Source organism: Solanum stenotomum, chromosome 10, assembly GCF_019186545.1.
Source record: "Solanum stenotomum isolate F172 chromosome 10, ASM1918654v1, whole genome shotgun sequence".
In the NCBI taxonomy this organism is placed as follows: domain Eukaryota; kingdom Viridiplantae; phylum Streptophyta; class Magnoliopsida; order Solanales; family Solanaceae; genus Solanum; species Solanum stenotomum.
In genome coordinates this window covers 16711419-16736363 of record NC_064291.1, presented here as the reverse complement: position 1 = coordinate 16736363, position 24945 = coordinate 16711419, and the positions used below count along the sequence as shown (strand labels likewise).

Here is a 24945-nt window from a genome sequence, read left to right as displayed (position 1 = left end):
GGCTACAACCTTACCCTTCTGCATCAAAACACCTCCAAGTCCAACACCCGAAGCGTCACAATAAACAGTAAATCCAACACCCTCCTCTGGCAAAGTCAAGACAGGTGCTGAAGTCAATAGGGATTTGAGCCTTTGGAAGCTCGCCTCACACTCGGGTGACCAATGAAAAGGAACCGTCTGCTGAGTCAATCTGGTCAACGGCGCAGCTATAGTAGAGAATCCTTGAACAAAACGCCGATAGTAACCCGCCAAGCCAACAAAACTCCGAATCTCGGTAGGTGATGTAGGTCTAGTCCAACCCTGAACCGCCTCAATCTTGGCCGGATCAACCCTAACTCCATCCTTAGACACCACGTGCCCTAGGAAAGCCACTGACTCAAGCCAAAACTCACAGTTAGACAATTTAGCATACAACTTCTCATCTCTCAACTTCTGTAGCACGGCCCTCAAATGACAAACATGATCCGCCTCGGTCTTGGAATATACAAAGATGTCATCAATAAACACAATCACGAAGGAATCCAAGTATGGGCGAAACACTCCATTCATCAACTCCATGAACGTCGCAGGGGCATTGGTGAGCCCAAATGACATCACCAAAAACTCATAATGACCATATCGTGTGCGAAAAGTTGTCTTCACCACATCTGAAGGCTTAATCCTCAACTGATGATACCCAGATCTCAAGTCGATCTTAGAGAACAAGGCTGCTCCGTAAAGCTGATCAAACAAGTCATCAATACGAGGAAGGGGATATTTGTTCTTCACCGTTACCTTGTTCAACTGTCTATAGTCAATACACATCTTCATCGACCCATCATTCTTCTTCAGAAATAAGACCGGTGCACCCCAAGGCGACACACTAGGGCGTATGAATCTTTTACTCAATAAGTCCTGAATCTGATCCTTCAACTCCTTCAACTCAGTTGGAGCCATACGATAAGGTGGAATAGATATGGGCTTGGTGCCTGCCTCCAAGTCAATATCACGGACAGGAGGAACACCAGGTCGATCCTCGGGAAACATATCAGGGATTTCCTGAACCACCGAAATAGACTCCATGACCGGTGACTCAACTCCAACATCCCGAATAAAGGCCAAATAAGATAAACAACCCCGGTTGTTGGGATACGAACCACTAGTCCCTCTCCACTCCACTCTAGGAATACCCGGAAAAGCTAAGGTGACAGTCTTAGCATAACAATCAAGAAGCGCATGATATGGGGAAAGCCAGTCCGTACCCAATATGACATCAAAGTCTAACGTATCAAGAAGAATCATATCCACCCAAGTCTCATACCCCGATAAGACAACAAGACAAGATCGATACACTCGATTCACCACTAAGGGTTCACCTACGGGTGTAGAGACTCTAATAGGCACATACATACGATAACAAGTCAACTCAAGGCCGGAAGCAAAATATGTAGACACATATGAGAATGTAGAACCAAGATCAAATAACACGGAAGCAGGTCGATGACGAACTGAGATGATACCTGTGATAACTGCATCAGAAGCCTTAGCCTCGGGCCTCCCAGGAAAAGCATAACATTGGGCACCTCTGCCCCCACTCTGTGAACCTGAGGTGCCACTTGCACCTCTACTCATAGCTCGTCCGCCTCTACCAGATGCCGGTCCCCGACCCCGACCTCTAGCCGGAGGTGCTGAATCTCTCTCTGGGACCGCGGAGACAGTACGGTGTGGTCCAGACTGAGTCTGATGTGGACACTGACGAATCAAGTGGCCTGGATCCCCGCAACCATAACAAGACCTCGATGTGGATCCTGACTGTGAAGAACCCGAAGTAATGTTATAACCACCTCGACCCGAACCTGGAGGACCCTGAGCTGCTGGCCCACCCTCGATAGCTGGTAATGAAGCATCTACTGACCTCTGACGCAGGAAAGACCCGCCTCCCCTGTGTGGGCCCCTACCTCCTGACGAGATACCCGAATACTGACCACCTGTACGGACCTTCTTGGGCCCACCAAAATCAACCCGCTCAAGCAACTCAGCCTCTCTGGCTGCACTCACTATAGTCTGGAAGGAAGCACCCTCTCGAGATGATCTAAACACATAACTACGGATAGCGGGAGTCAAACCCCTGACAAATCTGCGAATCCGCTCAGGCTCACCTGAAATCAAAGCAGAGGCATGTCTCGACAACTGACAGAATCGAGCCTCGTAATCTGCGACTGACATGCTACCCTGCACCAAACTCTCAAACCTCATACGGCTCTCCTCTTGTACACTCCAAGGGATGAAACGACCCTCGAAGGCACTAGCAAACTCACTCCACTCCATGGGAGGAGATCCCGCTGGTCTCGAACTCATGAAGGTCCTCAGCCACTCCCTAGCGACACCGCGTAACTGAAGGCACACAAATCGGACGCCCCTCTCATCTAACATGCGTACCGCTGCCAACATCTCTCGACTCAAGGTCAAAAACTCGTGAGCATCATCAGTCTTAGCACCATGAAACTGAGGTGGTTTCATTTTCTGTAACCGCTCATAGCAGACCTGGTCATCATCTGCCAAGGCCACCTCAAGGGACACCGGTACACCTACAACCGGTGCTGGAACCTGTGGTGGCTGAACCACCGGCTCTGGAACCACTGGAATCTGATGTGGATAACCAGGGGCATATGCCCCTACCCAAGCTTGTAACCCCGCTGGTATACCTGCTGCACCCTGAGCAAGACGCTCCAATAACCAAAATATCCTATCGAGTCTGTCATCATGAACTGGGGGTGCATGGCCCGCAGGAGCCTGCTCTGCAGCTACTCCAATCTGTGGCTCAGGTGAAGGCTCTCTACCTCGGCCTCAGGCAGGTGCCGCTCCTATGGCACGGCCTCGACCACGTCCTTGGCCTCTAGCCCGACCTCTACCCCTAGCTGGGGCCTCAACTCTGACCTCGGGGGCTGCCTCCCCCCTAACCTGGTAGCTCTAGCCCTCGGCATCTGCCAAAAACAACACGCGATACTCAGCACTAACGATAACAACCTCGCACGATAAGAACAGAATTAAAAAAAGAAGTCTTTCCTACCAGTCTTTATAGCCTCTCGAAGATAAGTACAAACGTCTCCGTACCGATCCTCAAGACTCTACTAAGACTTGGTTTGTACATGTGAGACCTTCGAACTTGGGCTTTGATACCATTTTGTCACACCCCAAAACCAGATGTGATGGCACGTGCCCAAACCCCACCGGACACGTCAGCCTAACACCCAAAAACCCTACGATACATAATTTATAAAACAAGAATAAGATATAAAGATAAGCGGAAGTCTTTAAATAAACTCAACATAACCTCAGAATTGGTTGTCACATGTACAAGCCTCTAATACAGAATCTGAATAAAATATACAAGTCTCATGTAAAGTTCTAGAATAGAACAGAACAGTAAATATAGATAACTTGAGGGCACGTCTGGAATGAACCGCTACCTCTCAAGTAAGTCTGGAAGCTCTAATCTGAAGATGAGTAATAAGCCGGATCTGATAGAGCTGTCAACCTACACAACTGTGTAGAAGCAAGGGTGAGTACCAAATGCAACAGGTACTCGCAAGTAACACTAAACTAAGCTAAACTAGCAGCTACAAACAACTCCTTTCAATCCCAACCGAACCACCGAAACTTCATTCTAACAGCGAACCAACAACCTTTCAATCCCAACCGAACCACCGAAACTTCATTCTAACAGCGAACCAACAACCTATACTACACAATTCATAATCAACAGATATATCCAACAGTGTCTCAACATCAACCTCATATCCTCATGTAAGAGCAAATAGATCATATGTCACATGAAGAGGGGCAAATAGGAAAAATCCACACACCACAGACAAAGATGAAGTCAAATGCGATGCAAATGCAATAATGATGTCATGTAGTCGTGATGCATGTCTGTCCTAAGATACACATCTGTTGACGTAATCAGACCGCGCTGAATACTTAAATCAGAACCCATGGGGGCCACACATGGACCATGTAACATCGCAGGAACCAGCTCCCATCGTCATCCAAATCGCTAGCCGGAGCTAGTCCAACTCATATATCTCTAGTCGGATCTAGTCTCAACTGTGTCTCATATCCATCCATCCTCATATCAGTGTCTCAGAACTCATGCAACAGATACTTCACACATGGGATGAATAATGAATATGCACATGTCATTAATCACAATCATTTCACGATCACATCATAGTATTACACATCATCTGTCTTAATCACAACGATATCGCGATCACATCATAGTATTACACAACATTTGTCTCAATCACAACCATATCACGACCACATCATAGTATTACACATCGTCTGTCTCAATCACAATCATATCACGACCACATCATAGTATTACACATCATCTGTCTCAACATCAATGTATGTATCAATCATAGCCTACTCATGCTCTTCTATCCCCTCAATATCAGTTATCACATGACTTATTCAACAAATTCAAGTCACATATAACACATTTAGCTCGTTTTATTCCCCATATTTCAATTACAACAATTTCAATCAACAAATAAAACTCATCCTTGATCCCCATTACTCCCCAACAAAATTAGGAAAGTAGTCATGTGTAGTCTAAGAGTTTAACAAAGTTTAGAAGTCACTTGCCTCAAAACACTTCAACTAGTAACTCAAATTTGAGTTTTACCCTTCCGAGCACGCTCCAAATCACCACAATCTATTCATAAATGGAATCTCACAATCAATACGAATCTAACAACACCAATATCGTGAAATTTGGAGAAAAGGGTAAAATGGTCAAAAAAATCTCGTTCCGAAAAATATTCTCGAAATCTGGAAATTTTTAGTGAAAAATGTTCCCCAAGAAATTTAGAATCCAATAGTGAAAACCGTTTCGAAAAAGGAGTTGAAATGAGTTCACAAACTCAAATTTTCTATTAAATTCGGATTAGGCAAAAACCCCCAAATTTTTCAGTTGAGATCTCAAATTTTGATGTTAAAATCCATAAATAATCGATGGAAATCAAAGATATAAGTTGGAAATAACTTACCCAATGAATTCCTTGCGAAAACCCACTTGAAATCACCTATTTTCGAGCTCTCAAAGTCTAAAAATGGAGAAATGGGTATTTTTCAAGTTGGGGGAAAATGGCTACTGTTTTTTGACTTAAAAAGGACTGCTATTGCAGCTGAAACACAACAATAACACCAAAGTTTAAGTCCCCGTTGGACCCTCGGGATTCGTTCGGAATCTCGTGCACACAAACTAAATATGTACCCCCACTAAATTCGACGTTCCGGACTCAATGGAACCGTCGGAATTTGAATTCGAGGACTCCTTGACCCGAAATTCAATAAGATGCCAAGAAACTAGTTTAACGCCAAAAAAATTCGAAACTCAAACGGAGCGTCTAAAAATTCAACCAAGACTCATTCTAGACTTAGAATTGCCTCCCGAAACCAACGGTACTCTCGGAATTTCAATCTGAGCCTCGGAACCTCATATGTTGACCAAAGTCAACTCTTTATCAAAATTTCACAACTTTAGCAACTTAGGACCTCAATTCTTCGTTTCAACTCCAAATTCGACTCCGTAACTTCACACAGACCCGTTTCGACATTCTAAAACTGTCGGAATCGACGGAAATCTGATCCGAGTCCCGAAACTCCAAATGACTCGAAAAAGCACTTTTTAACCAACTTTAACTCATAAAAACTCAACTTCTCAAAAACTCAACTTTTTACCAACTTTTCCTCAAACCAACTTTACAACCACAAAACATGGGACTCGGGGCAACTACCGAAAGGGCAAAATAGTCATTTTCATGAAAAATTACCAAAATGACCTTTCGGGTCATTACATCATTCACCACTAAAAACCATGTTCGTCCTCGAACATAAAGTAAAAGAAAGTACCTGAAGCCTCGAAAAGCTGGGGATATCGAACCCGCATATCATCCTCGGACTCCCAAGTCGCCTCCCTATCTGATCGATGCCTCCACTGAACCTTCACTGAAACGATGTCCTTGGTCCGGAGCTTGCGAACCTGCCTGTCCAAAATAGCTATAGGCTCCTCCTCAAATGTCAAATCTGGACTCAACTCCACCGACTCAACCGAAATCACGTGAGACTCATCCGGAACATACTTCCGGAGCATAGAAACATGGAAAACTGGATGCACGGCTGTCAAACTAGGTGGCAAGGCTAACTTGTAAGCCACCTCTCCCATCCTCTCCAAAATCTCATATGGGCCAATGAACCTAGGGCTGAGCTTGCCCTTCTTCCCAAATCTCATCACACCCTTCATGGGCGATACCCGAAGCCAAACTCGATCACCCACCATGAACTCTAAGGGTCGAACCCTCCTGTCAGCATAGCTCTTCTGCCTACTCTGGGCAGTCAAGAGCCTACTCTGAATCACACGAACACGCTCCATATCCTCTCTAAGAATATCAGTACCAAGGGAGTCCACCTCCGCTGAATCAAACCATCCAATAGGTGATCTACACCGCCTACCATACAGTGCCTCAAAAGGTGCCATCCCAATGCTAGAATGATAACTGTTGTTGTAGGCGAACTCTGCCAATGGCAAGTGTTGATCCCATCTAGTACCAAAGTCGATCACGCAAGCCCGAAGCATGTCCTCCAACACTTGAATAGTCCTCTCAGACTGACCGTCAGTCTGAGGGTGAAAAGCTGTGCTCATGTCGAGTCTAGTGCCCAAATCATGCTGTAATGCTCTCCAGAAATGAGAAGTGAATACTGAACCCCTGTCAGACACAATGGACACCGGCACTCCGTGTAACCGCACAATCTGACTAATATAAATCTGAGCCAACTTCTCCGCTGTATACCTCACTCGGACCGGGATGAAATGAGCAGACTTGGTCAGTCTGTCGACGACCACCCATATAGAATCATAACCACCCACGGTGGTAGGCAATCCAACTACGAAGTCCATAGCAATCCTCTCCCACTTCCAAGTAGGAATGGGCATCCTCTGAGTCACACCACCAGGCTTCTGGTGCTCACACTTGACCTGCTGACATGTCAAGCACCTAGCCACAAACTCTGCAATATCCCTCTTCATCCCACACCACCAATAGTGCTGACTAAGATCATGATACATCTTCGCCGCTCCGGGATGAATAGAATACCTAGAATAATGAGCCTCCTCAAGAATCAATCTGATCAAATCACCAACCTTGGGCACACATATCCGGCCCTCAATCCTCAATACACCCTCGGAGTCAATCTTAGCCTTCTTGGCTTCACCACTCATCACCTTGTCCCGGATGAGACATAACTTCGCATCCTCATACTGATGCTCTCTAATCTGCTCCATCAAAGATGAACGGGCCTCAATGAAGGCAAACACACCTCCACTCTCCTCAGAAACCCGAAATCTCACCATGCTGTCAAATAACCTCTGAACATCCCGAACCAAAGGCCGCCTCTCAACACTAATCGCGGCAAGACTCCCCATACTAGGAGTCTTCCTACTCAAGGCATCGGCCACCACATTGGCCTTCCCGGGGTGATACAAAATGGTCATGTCGTAGTCCTTGAGCAACTCAAGCCACCTACGCTGTCTCAAGTTCAGATCCCGCTGAGTGAATATGTACTGTAGGCTCCTATGATCAGTAAATACCTCGCAATGAACACCATATAGGTAATGTCTCCACAGCTTAAGCACAAATACCACAGCCGCCAACTCCAAATCATGAGTGGGGTAATTCCTCTCGTGTGCCTTCAGCTGTCTAGAGGCATAGGCTACAACCTTACCCTTCTGCATCAAAACACCTCCAAGTCCAACACCCGAAGCGTCACAATAAACAGTAAATCCAACACCCTCCTCTGGCAAAGTCAAGACAGGTGCTGAAGTCAATAGGGATTTGAGCCTTTGGAAGCTCGCCTCACACTCGGGTGACCAATGAAAAGGAACCGTCTGCTGAGTCAATCTGGTCAACGGTGCAGCTATAGTAGAGAATCCTTGAACAAAACACCGATAGTAACCCGCCAAGCCAACAAAACTCCGAATCTCGGTAGGTGATGTAGGTCTAGTCCAACCCTGAACCGCCTCAATCTTGGCCGGATCAACCCTAACTCCATCCTTACACACCACGTGCCCTAGGAAAGCCACTGACTCAAGCCAAAACTCACACTTAGACAATTTAGCATACAACTTCTCATCTCTTAACTTCTGTAGCACGACCCTCAAATGACAAACATGATCCGCCTCGGTCTTGGAATATACCAAGATGTCATCAATAAACACAATCACGAAGGAATCCAAGTATGGGCGAAACACTCCATTCATCAACTCCATGAACGTCGCAGGGGCATTGGTCAGCCCAAATGACATCACCAAAAACTCATAATGACCATATCGTGTGCTAAAAGCTGTCTTCGCCACATCTGAAGGCTTAATCCTCAACTGATGATACCCAGATCTCAAGTCGATCTTAGAAAACAAGGCTGCTCCCTGAAGCTGATCAAACAAGTCATCAATACAGGGAAGGGGATATTTGTTCTTCACCGTTACCTTGTTCAACTGTCTATAGTCAATACACATCCTCATCGACCCATCTTTCTTCTTCACAAATAAGACCGGTGCACCCCAAGGCGACACACTAGGGCGTATGAATCCTTTACTCAATAAGTCCTGAATCTGATCCTTCAACTCCTTGAACTCAGCTGGAGCCATTCGATAAGGTGGAATAGATATGGGCTCTGTTCCTGGCTCCAAGTCAATAGAGAAGTCAATATCACGGACAGGAGGAACACCAGGTAGATCCTCGGGAAACACATCAGGGAACTCCTAAACCACCGGAATCGACTCCATGGCCGGTTACTCAGTTTCAACATCCCGAATAAAGGCCAAATAAGATACACAACCCCGGTCAATCATCCTCTGAGCCCAAATATGAGATATGACCCTGTTGCGATACGAACCACTAGTCCCTCTCCACTCCACTCTAGGAATACCCAGAATAGCTAAGGTGACACTCTTAGCATAACAATCAAGAAGCGAATGATATGGGGAAAGCCAGTCCATACCCAATATGACATCAAAGTCTAACATATCAAGAAGAATCATATCCACCCAAGTCTCATACCCCGATAAGACAACAAAACAAGATCGATACACTTGATTCACCACTAAGGGTTCACCTACGGTTATAGAGACTCTAACAGGCACAGACATACGATCACAAGTCAACTCAAGGCCGGAAGCAAAATATGTAGACACGTATGAGAATGTAGAACCAGGATCAAATAACACGGAAGCAGGCCGATGACAAACTGAGATGATACCTGTGATAACTGCTTCAGAAGCCTCAGCCTCGGGCCTCCTAGGAAAAGCATAACATTGGGCACCTCTGCCCCCACTCTGTGAACCTGAGGCGCCACTAGCACCTCTACCCGCAGCTCGTCCTACTCTACCGATGCCGGTCCCCGACCCCGACCTCTAGCCGGAGGTGCTGAATCTCTCTCTAGGACCGCGAAGATAGTACGGTGTGGTCCAGACTGAGTCTGATGTGGACACTGACGAATCAAGTCGCCTGGATCACCGCAACCATAACAAGACCTCGGTGTGGATCCTGACTGTGAAGAACCCGAAGTAATGCTATAACCACCTCGACCCGAACCTGGAGGACCCCGAGCTGCTGGCCCACCCTCGATAGCTGGTAATGAAGCATGTACTGGCCTCTGACGCAGGAAAGACCCGCTTCCCCTGTGTGGGCCCCTACCTCCTGACGAGGTACCCGAATACTGACCACCTGTACGGACCTTCTTGGGCCTACCAAAATCATCCCGCTCAAGCAACTTAGCCTCTCTGGCTACACTCACTATAGTCTGGAAGGAAGCACCCTCTCGAGATGATCTAAACACATAACTACGGATAGTGGGAGTCAAAACCCTGACAAATCTGCGAATCCGCTCAGGCTCACCTGAAATCAAAGCAGAGGCATGTCTCGACAACTGACAGAATCGAGCCTCGTAATCTGCAACTAACATGCTACCCTGCACCAAACTCTCAAACCTCATACGGCTCTCCTCTTGTACACTCCAAGGGATGAAACGACCCTCGAAGGCACTAGCAAACTCACTCCACTCCATGGGAGGAGATCCCGCCGGTCTCAAACTCATGAAGGTCCTTAGCCACTCCCTAGCGACACCGCGTAACTGAAGGCACACAAATCAGACGCCCCTCTCATCTAACATGCGTAGCGCCGCCAACATCTCTCGACTCAAGGTAAAAAACTCGTGAGCATCATCAGTCTTAGCACCATGAAACTGAGGTGGTTTCATTTTCTGTAACCGCTCATAGCAGACCTGGTCATCATCTGCCAAGGCCACCTCAAGGGCCACCGGTACACCAACAACCGGTGCTGGAACCTGTAGTGGCTGAACCACCGGCTCTGGAACCACTGGAATCTGATATGGATAACCGAGGGCCTCTGCCCCTACCCCAGCTTGTAACCCCGCTGGTATACCTGCTGCACCCTGAGCAAGACGCTCCAATAACCCAAATATCCTGTCGAGTCTGTCATCATGAACTGGGGGTGCATGGCCCGCAGGAGCCTGCTCTGCAGCTACTCCAATCTGTGGCTCAGGTGAAGGCTCTCTACCTCGGCCTCGGGCAGGTGCCGCTCCTATGGCACGGCCTCGACCACGTCTTCGGCCTCTAGCCCGACCTCTACCCCTAGCTGGGGCCTCAACTCTGACCTCGGGGGCTGCCTCCCCCCTAACCTGGTAGCTCTAGCCCTCGGCATCTGCCAAAAATAACACGTGATACTCAGCACCCACGATAACAACCTCGCAAGATAAGAACAGAATAAAAAAAAGAAGTCTTTCCTACCAGTCTTCATAGCCTCTCGAAGATAAGTACAAACGTCTCCGTACCGATCCTCAAGACTCTACTAAGACTTGGTTTGTACATGTGAGACCTTCGAACTTGGGCTTTGATATCATTTTGTCACACCCCAAAACCAGATGTGATGGAACGTGCCCAAACCCCACCGGACACGTCAGCCTAACACCCAACAACCCGACGATACAGAATTTATAAAACAAGAATAAGATATAAAGATAAGCGAAAGTCTTTAAATAAACTCAACATAACCCCAGAATTGGTTGTCACATGTACAAGCCTCTAATACAGAATCTGAATAAAATATACAAGTCTCATAGTAAAGTTCTAGAATAGAACAGAATAGTAAATATAGATTACTTGAGGGCACGTCTGGAATAAACCGCTACCTCTCAAGTAAGTCTAGAAGCTCTAATTTGAAGATGAGTATTAAGTCAGATCTGATAGAGCTGTCAACCTACACAACTGTGTAGAAGCAAGGGTGAGTACCAAAAGCAACAGGTACTCGCAAGTAACACTAAACTAAGCTAAATTAGCAGCTACAAACAACTCCTTTCAATCCCAACCGAACCACCGAAACTTCATTCTAACAGCGAACCAACAACCTATACTACACAATTCATAACCAACAGATATATCCAACAGAGTCTCAACATCAACCTCATATCCTCATGTAAGAGCAAATAGATCATATATCACATGAAGAGGGGCAAATAGGAAAAATCCACACACCACAGAAAAAGATGAAGTCAAATGCGATGCAAATGCAATAATGATGTCATGTAGCCGTGATGCATGTCTGTCCTAAGATACACATCTGTTGACATAATCAGACCGCGCTGAATACTCAAATCAGAACCCATGGGGGCCACACATGGACCATTTATCACCGTCGGAACCAGATCCCATCGGCATCCAAATCGCTAGCCGGAGCTAGTCCATCTCATATATCTCTAGCCGGAGCTAGTCTCAACTGTGTCTCATATCCATTCATCCTCATATCAGTGTCTCAGAACTCATGCAACAGATACTTCACACATGGGATGAATAATAAATATGCACATGTCATCAATCACAATCATTTCATGATCACATCGTAGTATTACACATCATCTGTCTCAATCACAACCATATCACGACCACATCATAGTATTACACATCGTTTGTCTCAATCACAATCATACCACGACCACATCAAAGTATTACACATCATCTATCTCAACATCAATGTATGTATCAGTCATAGCCTACTCATGCTCTTCTATCCCCTCAATATCAGTTATCACATGACTTATTCAACAAATTCAAGTCACATATAACACATTTAGCTCGTTTTATTCCCCATCTTTCAATTACAACAATTTCAATCAACAAATAAAACTCATCCTCAATCCCCATTACTCCCCAACACAATTACGAAAGTAGTCATGTGTAGTCTAAGAGTTTAACAAAGTTTAGAAGTCAGTTGCCTCAAAACACTTCAACTAGTAACTCAAATTTGAGTTTTACCCTTCCGAGCACGCTCCAAATCACCACAATCTTTTCATAAATGGAATCTCACACTCAATACGAATCTAACAACACTAATATCGTGAAATTTGGAGAAAAGGGTAAAATGGTCAAAAAAATCTCGTTCCAAAAAATATTCTCGAAATTTGGAAATTTTTAGTGAAAAATGTTTCCCAAGAAATTTAGAATCAAGTAGTGAAAACCGTTTCCAAAAAGGAGTTGAAATGACTTCACAAACTCAAATTTTCTATTAAATTCGGATTAGGCAAAAANAGCATAGCTCTTCTGCCTACTCTGGGCAGTCAAGAGCCTACTCTGAATCACACGAACACGCTCCATATCCTCTCTAAGAATATTAGTACCAAAGGAGTCCACCTCCGCTGAATCAAACCATCCAATTGGTGATCTACACCGCCTACCATACAGTGCCTCAAAAGGTGCCATCCCAATGCTAGAATGATAACTGTTGTTGTAGGCGAACTCTGCCAATGGCAAGTGTTGATCCCATCTAGTACCAAAGTCGATCACGCAAGCCCGAAGCATGTCCTCCAACACTTGAATACTCCTCTCAGACTGACCGTCAGTCTGAGGGTGAAAAGTTGTGCTCATTTCGAGTATAGTGCCCAAATAATGCTGTAATGCTCTCCAGAAATGAGAAGTGAATACTGAACCCCTGTCAGACACAATGGACACCGGCACTTCGTGTAACCGCACAATCTGACTAATATAAATCTGAGCCAACTTCTCCGCTGTATACCTCACTCGGACCGGGATGAAATGAGCAGACTTGGTCAGTCTGTCGACGACCACCCATATAGAATCATAACCACCCACGGTGGCAGGCAATCCAACTACGAAATCCATAGCAATCTTCTCCCACTTCCAAGTAGGAATGGGCATTCTCTGAGTCACACCACCAGGCTTCTGGTGCTCACACTTGACCTGCTGACATGTCAAGCACCTAGCCACAAACTCTGCAATATCCCTCTTCATCCCACACCACCAATAGTGCTGACTAAGATCATGATACATCTTCGCCGCTCCGGGATGAATAGAATACCTAGAATAATGAGCCTCATTAAGAATCAATCTGATCAAATCACCAACCTTGGGAACACATATCCGGCCCTCAATCCACAATACACCCTCGGAGTCAATCTCAGCCTTCTTGGCTTCACCACTCATCACCTTGTCCCAGATGAGACATAACTTCCCATCCTCATACTGATGCTCTCTAATCTGCTCCATCAAAGATGAACGGGCTTCAATGAAGGCAAACACACCTCCACTCTCCTCAGAAACTCGAAATCTCACCATACTGTCAAATAACCTCTGAACATCCCGAACCAAAGGCCACCTCTCAACACTGATCGCGGCNATGGAAAACTGGATGCACGGCTGTCAAACTAGGTGGCAAGGCTAACTTGTAAGCCACCTCTCCCATCCTCTCCAAAATCTCATATGGGCCAATGAACCTAGGGCTGCGCTTGCCCTTCTTCCCAAATCTCATCACACCCTTCATGGGAGATACCCGAAGCCAAACTCAATCACCCACCATGAACTCTAAGGGTCGAACCCTCCTGTCAGCATAGCTCTTCTGCCTACTCTGGGCAGTCAAGAGCCTACTCTGAATCACACGAACACGCTCCATATCCTCTCTAAGAATATTAGTACCAAAGGAGTCCACCTCCGCTGAATCAAACCATCCAATAGGTGATCTACACCGCCTACCATACAGTGCCTCAAAAGGTGCCATCCCAATGCTAGAATGATAACTGTTGTTGTAGGCGAACTCTGCCAATGGCAAGTGTTGATCCCATCTAGTACCAAAGTCGATCACGCAAGCCCGAAGCATGTCCTCCAACACTTGAATAGTCCTCTCAGACTGACCGTCCGTCTGAGGGTGAAAAGTTGTGCTCATGTCGAGTCTAGTGCCCAAATAATGTTGTAATGCTCTCCAGAAATGAGAAGTGAATACTGAACCCCTGTCAGACACAATGGACACCGGCACTCCGTGTAACCGCACAATCTGACTAATATAAATCTGAGCCAACTTCTCCGCTGTATACCTCACTCGGACCGGGATGAAATAAGCAGACTTGGTCAGTCTGTCGACGACCACCCAGATCTCAAGTCGATCTTAGAGAACAAGGTTGCTCCCTGAAGCTGATCAAACAAGTCATCAATACAGGGAAGGGGATATTTGTTCTTCACCGTTACCTTGTTCAACTGTCTATAGTCAATACACATCCTCATCGACCCATCTTTCTTCTTCACAAATAAGACCGGTGCACCCCAAGGTGACACACTAGGGCGTATGAATCGTTTACTCAATAAGTCCTGAATCTGATCCTTCAACTCCTTCAACTCAGGTGTAGCCATACGATAAGGTGGAATAGATATGGGCTTGGTGCCTGCCTCCAAGTCAATAGAGAAGTCAATATCACGGACAGGAGGAACACCAGGTAGATCCTTGGGAAACACATCAGGGAACTCCTAAACCACCGGAATAGACTCCATGGCCGGTGACTCAGCTCCAACATCCTGAATAAAGGCCAAATAAGATAAACAACCCCGGTCAATCATCCTCTGAGCCCGAATATGAGATATGACCCTAAAGAGGTGCATATTCACAAGATTTAGGACTTCAAGAGCTTTTATAAGTGTTTGTGGTTCCCATTTCTATAATCACCAATTTGAAACACTTTTGTCCAAGTATTGGGTAAAGCACAAGTTTTCCACACCGTACCATCCATAAACAAGTGGAAAAGTTGTGGTTTCTAAGAGGAGAATCTAGAACATATTTGACAATCAGTTAATAGAAATCGCATCGATTGGTCTGGCAACATTAATGATTCACTTAGGGAATATCAGGCAACTTTAAAGTTTCCCATTGGCATGTCTCCCCTAAAAATTAGTGTGTGGGAAGGCCTGTCACTCTCCATTGAATTGGAGCACAAAACCTTATGGAAATTGAAGATGGTGAAAATAGATTGGGAGATGTCTTTGAGGAACCGTGTAGACCAACTACTTGAATTGGATGAAATTTGCTTAAAGGTATATGAGAATTCCTCTCTCTACATTAAGTATGTAAAATGATGTCAAAATCCTCCACAATGATATTTGAGTAGGTGAGCGCGTTCTCCTTTCGAGTTCTAGGTTTAAGCTTTTTCCGAGAAATTTAAAATCTAAGTAGACTTATCTGTACAAGTTAACTACAGTGTCTTGTAATAGGGAGATTGAAATTGAAGATGTTAAGGGTGTCAAACAGTATCACCTCGAATTCGAGCAAGGGTAAAGTAGGATTTTTTAGAGCTTCTTGGTGCAATGTAACGGAGGACAACGATGGCTCGTGGACTAAACCATGGACCGTAGGTGTGGTCCATCGATTGGCCATCCAAAATGATCAGAGGTCAGGAACAATGACTGGACCAATGGACCGTCGTTGAGTCTACTATCCGTGGTTAAAGGTCCATAGGTCAGGGCCCGAAATCATAGTTTCTGAAGTGATTGACGGTTGTGCAGGACTGACCGTCGGCCAGACCACGGTTCATCGGTCAAGGTCTGTAGGTAGAGGGTCAGTAGTTATTTTAAGGGCCAATTGGGTCTTTTCCAAAATATTTTATCCCTATACAACGTTGTTTTGCCTAAGACCCCTATATAAGTGGGTTTTAACCTCAAATTAGTTCATTCAAGTCATTTTCCTAAAATTCCAAAAGAAGACCAAAGTTCTTCCTCTCCAAAATATTTCTCTTGGTAGAAGTTTGAAGAAGAAGATTCAAGCTAGGATTCAATGTCAAGTCTCTATTCTTCAATTTCTTATGGGCTTTGATAATAAGGTATGATAACTTTTCATCCATGGAATCCTTGCACCCATGGACCCCCAAGTTCTCCCAGTTGAAAAGTAGAAATTACCCATATTTGAGTTAGGGTTTTATTCTAAGTTGTGGGTTCTTATGAATTTGAGTTAATTGATAGAATTATGATTGATTATGCATGAATTGAGAGGATTCTATGCTTTTATGTTGAAATTCCATGTACTCATGCTTAACCTACGTTTCTAAGAAAAAATTGATGTAAAATGGGCTTTAGTCTAAGAAAGGGGAATTTATGGACTTATGCTTATTTTTATAGGATAAATAAGATACAATAGGAATTGCTTTGAGATTGAAGCATATGTGATGATTTATGATAAGAATTGCTTTGAGAGTGAAGCATATGTTATGAATTGTTGATTATTGATGTGATTGTTGTGGAAGAGATTTTCCCACATGATTTCTAGGTTGAAATGAATCTAAGTTAAGGAACTATTAAAATGATGAGGATATAAGTGATTACCCATGGCCTCTAAATGAGAGGGATAAGAGGCGATTACCCATATTCCTTAGAGTAGGATAAGAGGCGATTACCCATATTCCTTAGAATAGGATAAGAGGCGCTTACCTATATTCCTTGGAGTAGGATAAAAGGCGATTACTTATACTCCTTAGAGTAGGACAATAGGCTACTATCCACGTTCCTCTAATGCAAGTTGGACAAGGGACAATTACCCATAATCCAAATGTAAGAAGGACAAGGGGCGATTACCCATGATCCCAAAGTAAGAAGGTTAAGATGTAATTACCCATGATCTTTTATAGTAAGGCAAGGGGCGATTCCCCATGTCCTTAAAAGATAAGCTATGATATTTTATGATAGGTGATGAGTTTGGACTGTTGCTTTAGTTTGGCTTCCATGACGAGTAAGACTAGAGGCGGTTACCCATGTCTTGACTAAGGATCAAGTAAGGTTACTTCAAGAAGTACTCCTTACATTTTGTGATGATCTATTATGTGCATTGATTATGCTTTATCACTTATGTTGTCTAACACTTATGTTATGTTTATGAATTTTATTATATTTAGTATATTTTTGTAATAACGCATGCTCTTGCCTACATTTCTTATCCAAATGTAGGGTCCGGCGTTCCTGATTCTCATCCCCGTGACTAGGATCTATAGTAGAGGAAGAATTGAAGATTGGTTAGTCCTTATTCATCCTAGGATTTGGCCACTACTTTTTCTTATATTCTTTTCATTTGAGTTTTGAACATTGTTGTACGGGCTACGTCCCGAGATTTTATTGCATCAAATGGTTTTTGAGACAAGTGTCTTACACTTCAGCTTTGCAATTAAAAACTTTGGTTATGCTGAAATAATGTTTTAAATCTCGTCGATTTCTATTATCTTGATTATGAAAGAAAAGCTTCTTGTATGATGCCTCTCGGGGTCTTGTACACCATGTTACATATAGGGGGTACCCCTAGGTCGTGACACAAATTAAAGGTCTGTGGCTAAAGTTTGAAAGTATATTTTGGGAAAGGTTGTGACGTGTGATTTATTGAAGGGGTGTTCTTGGACAATGCTTGAGAGCTTGTCTACGTTGTGCCACGATGTTAAATAAAGCACTTCATAAGAGTCAACCCAAGTGTTAGTTGATTTCAATAATGTATGTGTCACTTGTGCAGGAAGGAGAGAATATTAGGCGCACCGAGATACAGTTCGGTGATTTTCCAAACCTAAATGGGTGAACCTCCTTTGGGTTTGCTCTCTGAATAGCTTGAACTGTTAAAGGTTTTGTAAACTTTGGTGATGTGAGGGTATAATTGGAGCTTCACCAAACATGTTTGGTGGACCTGACTCAACTCGCTTTCTTGGACAAAAATTCATAAGGAGTGTACTTTCAATTTTGGTAATCAACTACATGTTCCAGGAATTCACTATTCCCTCTTGGAGATCACAATCATGTTCACCGAACTAAGGACAATATTTCATGATTGGCTCAGGAACAGTGAACGAGTTGAACCTTTTTGGAGATTCACAGACTGGGTAGGCGAGATATGTTACAATTCATAGACTAGGTCGGCGAGCTCCATTGCGCTTCACCTAAAATGGACAAACTACCACACTAAGTACAACAGAGAGTCACTCAACCTACTTCTCTTCTTTTTCAAATTTTTAATTGAGGACACTGTATTTTTCTTTTTTGTAGGGTGAATACCACTGCTAGTGGTTAGACCTTTCTCTTTATTAGCAAGTAATAGAACTTTTTTTTCACTACTAATTACTCNCCCCCCCCCCCCCCCCCCCCCCAAATGAGTATTTGGAGTTGTAAAATGATTGGGATTATTGATAATGCTTAAACTACTCTCTAAATCCAATCCAAAAAGTAAGTGGTCATCGTCAATAAAAATACCAAACTATGAGTCAGGGTGTCGAATGCCACAGAGAATGATATAGCACAAAGAATTCTATCAAGAAATTTAGAATGTTAATGCATTCATTTGTAGTAATGAGAACAAGTGGGTGGATAATTCCACCAAATTTACTAAAACGGTTTTGGTTATCATTTGTCATAATTAAATTGAATATTTAAATAAGTAACAAGTAATGAAGGGGTGCGGGGATTTGAAATTGATATTACATATGGGTAATTGTGTTGCTACATAGTGATGAACATTCAGCGATAGGCTAGGTCATGTTCAATTACACTAATCTTCTTTCGATCTCATAGCATCAATTTGTAGAATCTCCTTTCGGTCTCATCTATGTGCAAAGCTAAACAAACCAATAACTTACACTATTCTCTCTTTCAATGCAAAAATAGGGCAAATAGATGTTACCTGTAATGTCTATTTTCAAGCAAATTGCAAATATCAAACCTAAATTGCAAAATCAAACTAATTACCCACTCCAATCAATCTCTTTCGAGCATCAATCGGAGAATGGAAGTAGCAATTAAGTTTGAAACCTTAACCCATAAAATTAACTGCATGCTAATTAGCCTAAATCCATGTATAAACAACAACAAAACATAGCATAACACAATTCTCACTGCAATAAATCAACACCCAACCCTATAATTGTACCCCTAATCTTTGAGACTTCAGCCACTCATCACAATGTCTAAAGAAATTATACCTTGTATCAAAGCAGTCATGGGTAACACGAAATTAAGCAATTACAAGCAATACCCACTTAAATTTCAACTTCAATTTGTCAATTCCAAGAGCAAAATTGAAAAACCGCAAACTAGAAAAGTGATCCTCGTAAAAGTGTTTCTCTCTTTATGTTTCTCATTTCTAGAATATTTTACTTCCCCAAAAACATACTTTTTCTGTCGACTTTGGGCTATTTAAAATCTCCCCATAATTTGGCTCAAAACTCAATGCATGACCCATTGGGCGACATTAGTTAGGCTCACCAATAATATTAGGAGAATCACCAACAACTCTTCAGCTCTGCCTTTTCTTCATTTAGGATTCAGGTGTTTTAACTTTAATCAGCGAGATAATTTGAGTTTGCCTCTCACATTCATTGTTTCGTGAATATCACCTTTGTTTGCCTTACAAGCCTTCAATTTTTCATTAAATAATGTCACCTTTGGCGCTGGTCCTCATGTTCGCTCTTTACATTTGGCGAGTCGCCTTTCCTCTCTATGTCCGCCGACCTACCTCAATTAATTCAACTTTTTTGCCTTGTTAACCTGGGCAAGGTTAGGCGATCAGCCTTTCATGTTAGGCGATCACCAATGTGGATTTTACACTTCTTTTAATACATTTATCATTGCCATTTCCCTTAGCTTTCATAGTTGCAAATCATCAAAATATCCTTAGAATGAGAGAAAAATAAACATTGAGGACACATATTGTTGAGCTAAATAGGCCTCAAATGAGTGTAAATCTATCAATTATCAATACCCCCAACTTAAACTTTTGTTTTTCCTCAAGTAAATAAAGAACACAATTAGTTCAACAAGGGTGTCTACAAAAGTTCTCAATGACAACCAATCATAGATGGGACAACCGCCTCAACTTGAGAAGCTCGCACATCAGCCGAATGGGCAAGGTTGCCCATTTTATATATCATGGCATGTAACACCTCGAGAATTTTTTGAGCTATGTCTCAAACCATCCTTCGTTATCAGTAGGATTTATACCGAGGAATTTAAAAAATGTTGAGTGTTAAGGTCACTAGATGTAGCACTTAGAGTTTCAAGAAGAACTAAAGAGAATTCATTCAAGTCATTCCTAGGTTCCTTCAAGTTTTGGGCCAACTTCAAATGACCATAACTCTCAGTACAAGATGAGTTAGGTGGGCTAAAAAGTATAAAATAAAATATCTCTGAATTATCTTTACAACGCCACCGAGTTTGCTAAATTTCTAGTTCGGATGAGTGAGATATACCTTTTTGATGTTAGCCTGTCTATTTAAGGAAAGTTACCCGAAAATAGTAAGGGGTATTTTGGTCTTTTCCTTTCCCCAATCAGATTTAATTTGTTTGAGTAAGGTTTTATGTGTCTAACCTGATTAGGTGCAGTTTTATAATTCTAATATACGCCTAGGGTTTTAGTTGAGATTTCAAGAAGATAAAAAAAAAAAAAAAAAAGGGAGAAATGAGGAAAGGATCAAGGTGTTCGTCGAGATTCTCGAGAGTTGTTGCAGATTTTCTTCATGGGTTTGATCCCTAAGAGGTATGTAAGTTTCCATAGTGTTCGGTTCATTCACCCACATGCCAAACATGATTTTCATATTCGAATTCTTCGATAAAGATTGAAAGATTTAAGTTCTTGATAAGTGTTCTTGAGGTTTCAATCTAAAACTTGTTTTGTTGGGGTTTTTATGATTTCTTGAGATGAAATTGAGTGTTTTGAGGGTTGTATTGAGTAGATTAGTGTGTACTTATGTTAGGAAATTGAATCCAAGTGATTGAGGATGAAACCATTCGAATCTAGGCAAAATAGGGTGAGAAAATGAGCAAAGAAAGTCGTCTGCATTTTCTGGGTTGGGGCCTGGAGCCCCATACCAGTCTGTGAGCCCCAACCACACCTCTGTAGGTAGAGAGATGGAGCCCCGCGCCACCCAGTGCTCCTGGGTCGCTTGCCCTCACCCATTTTCTATCATTTCGTCCGTTTGAGTTCTTTCGAAGGGTACCTTTACGCCTCTTTGATCCTAAACACTCTATGCTACTTTGAAACACCTAGAAATCATTCATAAAAGGAATAAAAACCTTGAATTAATAATTCAAATTTAAGGTAGAGTTAAGAGTCAAGCCTTTAGAGTTCTTTCGAATATTTTGAGAAAGTCCATTTGAATCATTATGAGGACTGTTCTACAATTTCTAATAACTTGTTTCAAGACTCAAGTATGTGAGCATCAGAGTTAAGAGAATTTATTCATGAGTCTACACTATCACCCAGATACTTCATATCATGAACCATAACTCTCGAATTCATAATTCACATTCAAGAGAGAGTTAAGACTAGAGTCGAAGAAAATATTTGAGTTCAATTGTGAATCCTTTGAGATCAACTATTAATTCAAGCTAAGTTTTGAGGAAGTAAGTCCGAGAATTAGAAGAGTCATATACTCGAGTTCCACATTGTTATGTAGACCCTTGAGTCGAGTCATTCATGCCGATAAATTTTGCATGGACTCCATAAATTGAGTATAATTCAGAGGAGTTGTATCTTAAAGTTCTAAGTCTTGAGTATCGAGTTCGTAACCTTTTTGAGATTATATTCCTAATCATGAGACTATTACATGTTACCCATGAAGTCCTTGAGTTGAGTAGTTCATGCCCATAATTCCATATGAACCCTATAAGTCGAGTAGTCTTGAGATGAGAAGTATCTTTGAGACCTTGAGTTGAGTAGACCATGCCCATAATTCCACACGAACCCTCTGATTCAAGTATTCTTAAAGCGAGTATTATTATTGAAGTGCTTGAGTTATGAGTTGTTGAGTTTAGAGTATTGAGTTCTAACGTTTATTGAAAACCATTAATTGAGTCGTTCATGTCCATAATTCGGCATGAACTTTATTTCGAGAAGTCTTTTACAATATTCTTTAACTTGTTTTAAGACTTGAGCATTGAGTTGAGTCAGAGTAAGAGTAAGAGTGAAGTTCATATCTTATCATGAACATAAGATAATAGAAAAGTATGAAAATTTTATAAACTTTGTCCATACAATCGAAGTCTTTTATAAAATGCAAGCGGAAGTCTTTATTACACTTTTGTCTCAACCATCTAAACTCAACTTTGAATTAAAACCTTTGGGAAACAGCCGATACAATAGTCTCATGACATGAAAATAAAAGAGATAAAGAAAATAGCGGCTTTGACCTCGAAGCTATGAGGACTCACCAAAATCTTCAACTCCTTGCTCCTTAGAAAACTATCTCCAATAATAGAACTCAAATCTCCGAACCCTACATTTGATAAGAATGTAGGCAAAGTGTGCGTTAGTAAAAATTGTACTAAATATGTTAGCTAGCACAACATCATAAGAGCATAAAAAAAGTGTTAGCCAATATAAGATATAATCCAATACTTCATAAAACATCAATTAGAAGCATAAGGGAAAATATCAAAATCATAAGTAAAGTCTCCAATATAAGCATCACATAAGAATTATCCATCTCTTAGTCATTCATATAATAAGAAGACCACTCTCAAGTAACCTTAAAGTATACTTGTGCAATGCATGAATGGCATCTCATAATACCACTGTTACTAAGTATCCCTTTAGGTCATCTTAATCATAGTCAAATCTTAGGCTTTCCTATCATAAGAGCACTATACTCCTAAGTAACCTCAAAGCATACTTGTGCAATGCATGAAAAACACCCCATAAAACCCCTCACACTAAGCATAACCTTGAAGTCACCATGTTCACACTTACCATTCATTTGGTCTCATGCTGAGCTTACTTTATGTAGACAATGGAACTATCACCTTTAGCCAATCATATCATGGAAGGCAACTATAGCAACAACCCAAGCTAAACATACACTATATATGAGAACACTTCATAAGTATCTTAAAGTCATACTTGTGCAATGCATGAATAGGACCCCATACCAACATTCATACTAAAGTACCACCTTAGGCTATCATACATGCTCACTAATTAGGGATTAGTCCCTCCTTTCTATTTGCCATTTGTCATTGAAGGTATTTCTCTATTTAGTACAATGCAAGTCACAACACATGAATTAATTCTATTCTTCAATTCAAGGTTACCAAGGAATAGCACCCTTATAGGCTAGACCAAACTAGTCATCTTGCGACAGAACTATGCTATGCTAAACTAACTACCTTGGAAGGCATACTATCATGAAAGTCCAAGCTATTCTAGGAAGGGTAAAAGTATTCCATCCTAGCTACCATGAAATAGTCTTAGAGCAACTAAGTCATGCTACCCTTACAAGCACACTATGATGCTAATGCAAGCTACCCTTAGGAGAGTTTGATTTCTCAATCCTACGCTACCCTTACGAGTGTATGTGTCCTCAATCCTAAGCTACCATGAAATGGTCTTGGCCTAACCAAGTCATCATGAAGGCATTCTAAAATGCTAGTTCAAGCTACCCTTAGGAGAGTGTGGATCCTCAATCCTAGGCTACCATGACTACCACTAACTCAAGCTACCATGAAATGCATCTTACTATGCTAAGTCAAGCTACCCTTAGGAGAGTAATAATCCTCAATCCTAAGCTACCATTCTTGGTATTGTCTCACCAAGTCAAGCTATACATGAAGGGAACATATGTCACAACTTCAAGCTATTCTAATCTAACATGCCTTGATTCATTTTAGGTTACTAAGCCTTTCAACCTAGAATCATTCTATGTGAGAGGACCCTGCATCTCCTAGCATATTTATGCCTAAGTGTGTATATGAGAATATGCTTTCAATAATACACAACAAGATCACATTATATTAGCTTTACACTCAAAGCCCTAACATTAGTCACTACAAGCCTTACTCTCAAACGTTTACTTCTTAATAACATCATTATACCTAGATTTCTAGGCATTCTAATCACATTCTTCATTAGTAGGTGATTCTAGTCATAATTGATCATAAGGTTCAATTTCAACTTTAATAGTCATGATCCATCATATGAACTATAATCTAATTCAATTCATGTCTATATATTCCTATTCTTGAACAATTACTATTAATAACATCAATTCTAGAAGATCATCTCTAAGTCTTTACTTTCACCTTTCATGGCATAAACCCACATAATATCAAATTCATCAATTAGAATAGGGTAACCACGGAAAACACATAAATTCATCATTATGGCATGAATCAGTACTAAAACAATCATTATCCACTCAACTGAAATAATACTCAACTACTACCCACAATATAGGAAGAAACCCTAGCTAGAATTGGGTTTTGTCTTCACAATTGGGGGAAATATAGGAGGCTCTATGGGTGGAAGTACACATAGATGAATAAGCTAACATACCTTGATTCAAAGCCCTTACAAAATCTTGAAACAATGGAGGAAATATTCCCTAGCTTCCTTCTCTTCTTCTTCTTCTTCTTCACTTTTAGAGAGAGAAATTCTTGGAGGGAATTGGGTTAGTTTTGTTGTCTTGAAATTATGTCTAGGATCAATATATTAGGGGTCTATTAGGCTTATATAGGTGTTATAATAACTAATTAACCGACCTCACTTAACCCCTAACTAATTATGAACTAACCCCTAAGTCCCAACTTAAAATATTTTTTCT

General features: G+C 42.1%; 1 protein-coding gene across 1 annotated transcript in view; it reads right to left on the bottom strand.

Annotated features, from left to right (window-relative positions):
- Positions 1 to 2963, bottom strand: part of LOC125842775 (uncharacterized) — a 37227-nt gene extending 34264 nt beyond the window's left edge. The window contains exons 1-2 of the mRNA XM_049522092.1: positions 2892 to 2963; positions 15 to 2793 (exon numbers count right to left, since the gene is read on the bottom strand). Coding sequence (XP_049378049.1) covers positions 15 to 2793; positions 2892 to 2963 — 2851 coding nt within the window. The remainder of the gene's footprint in view (positions 1 to 14; positions 2794 to 2891) is intronic.
- Positions 2964 to 24945: the final 21982 nt, after the last annotated feature.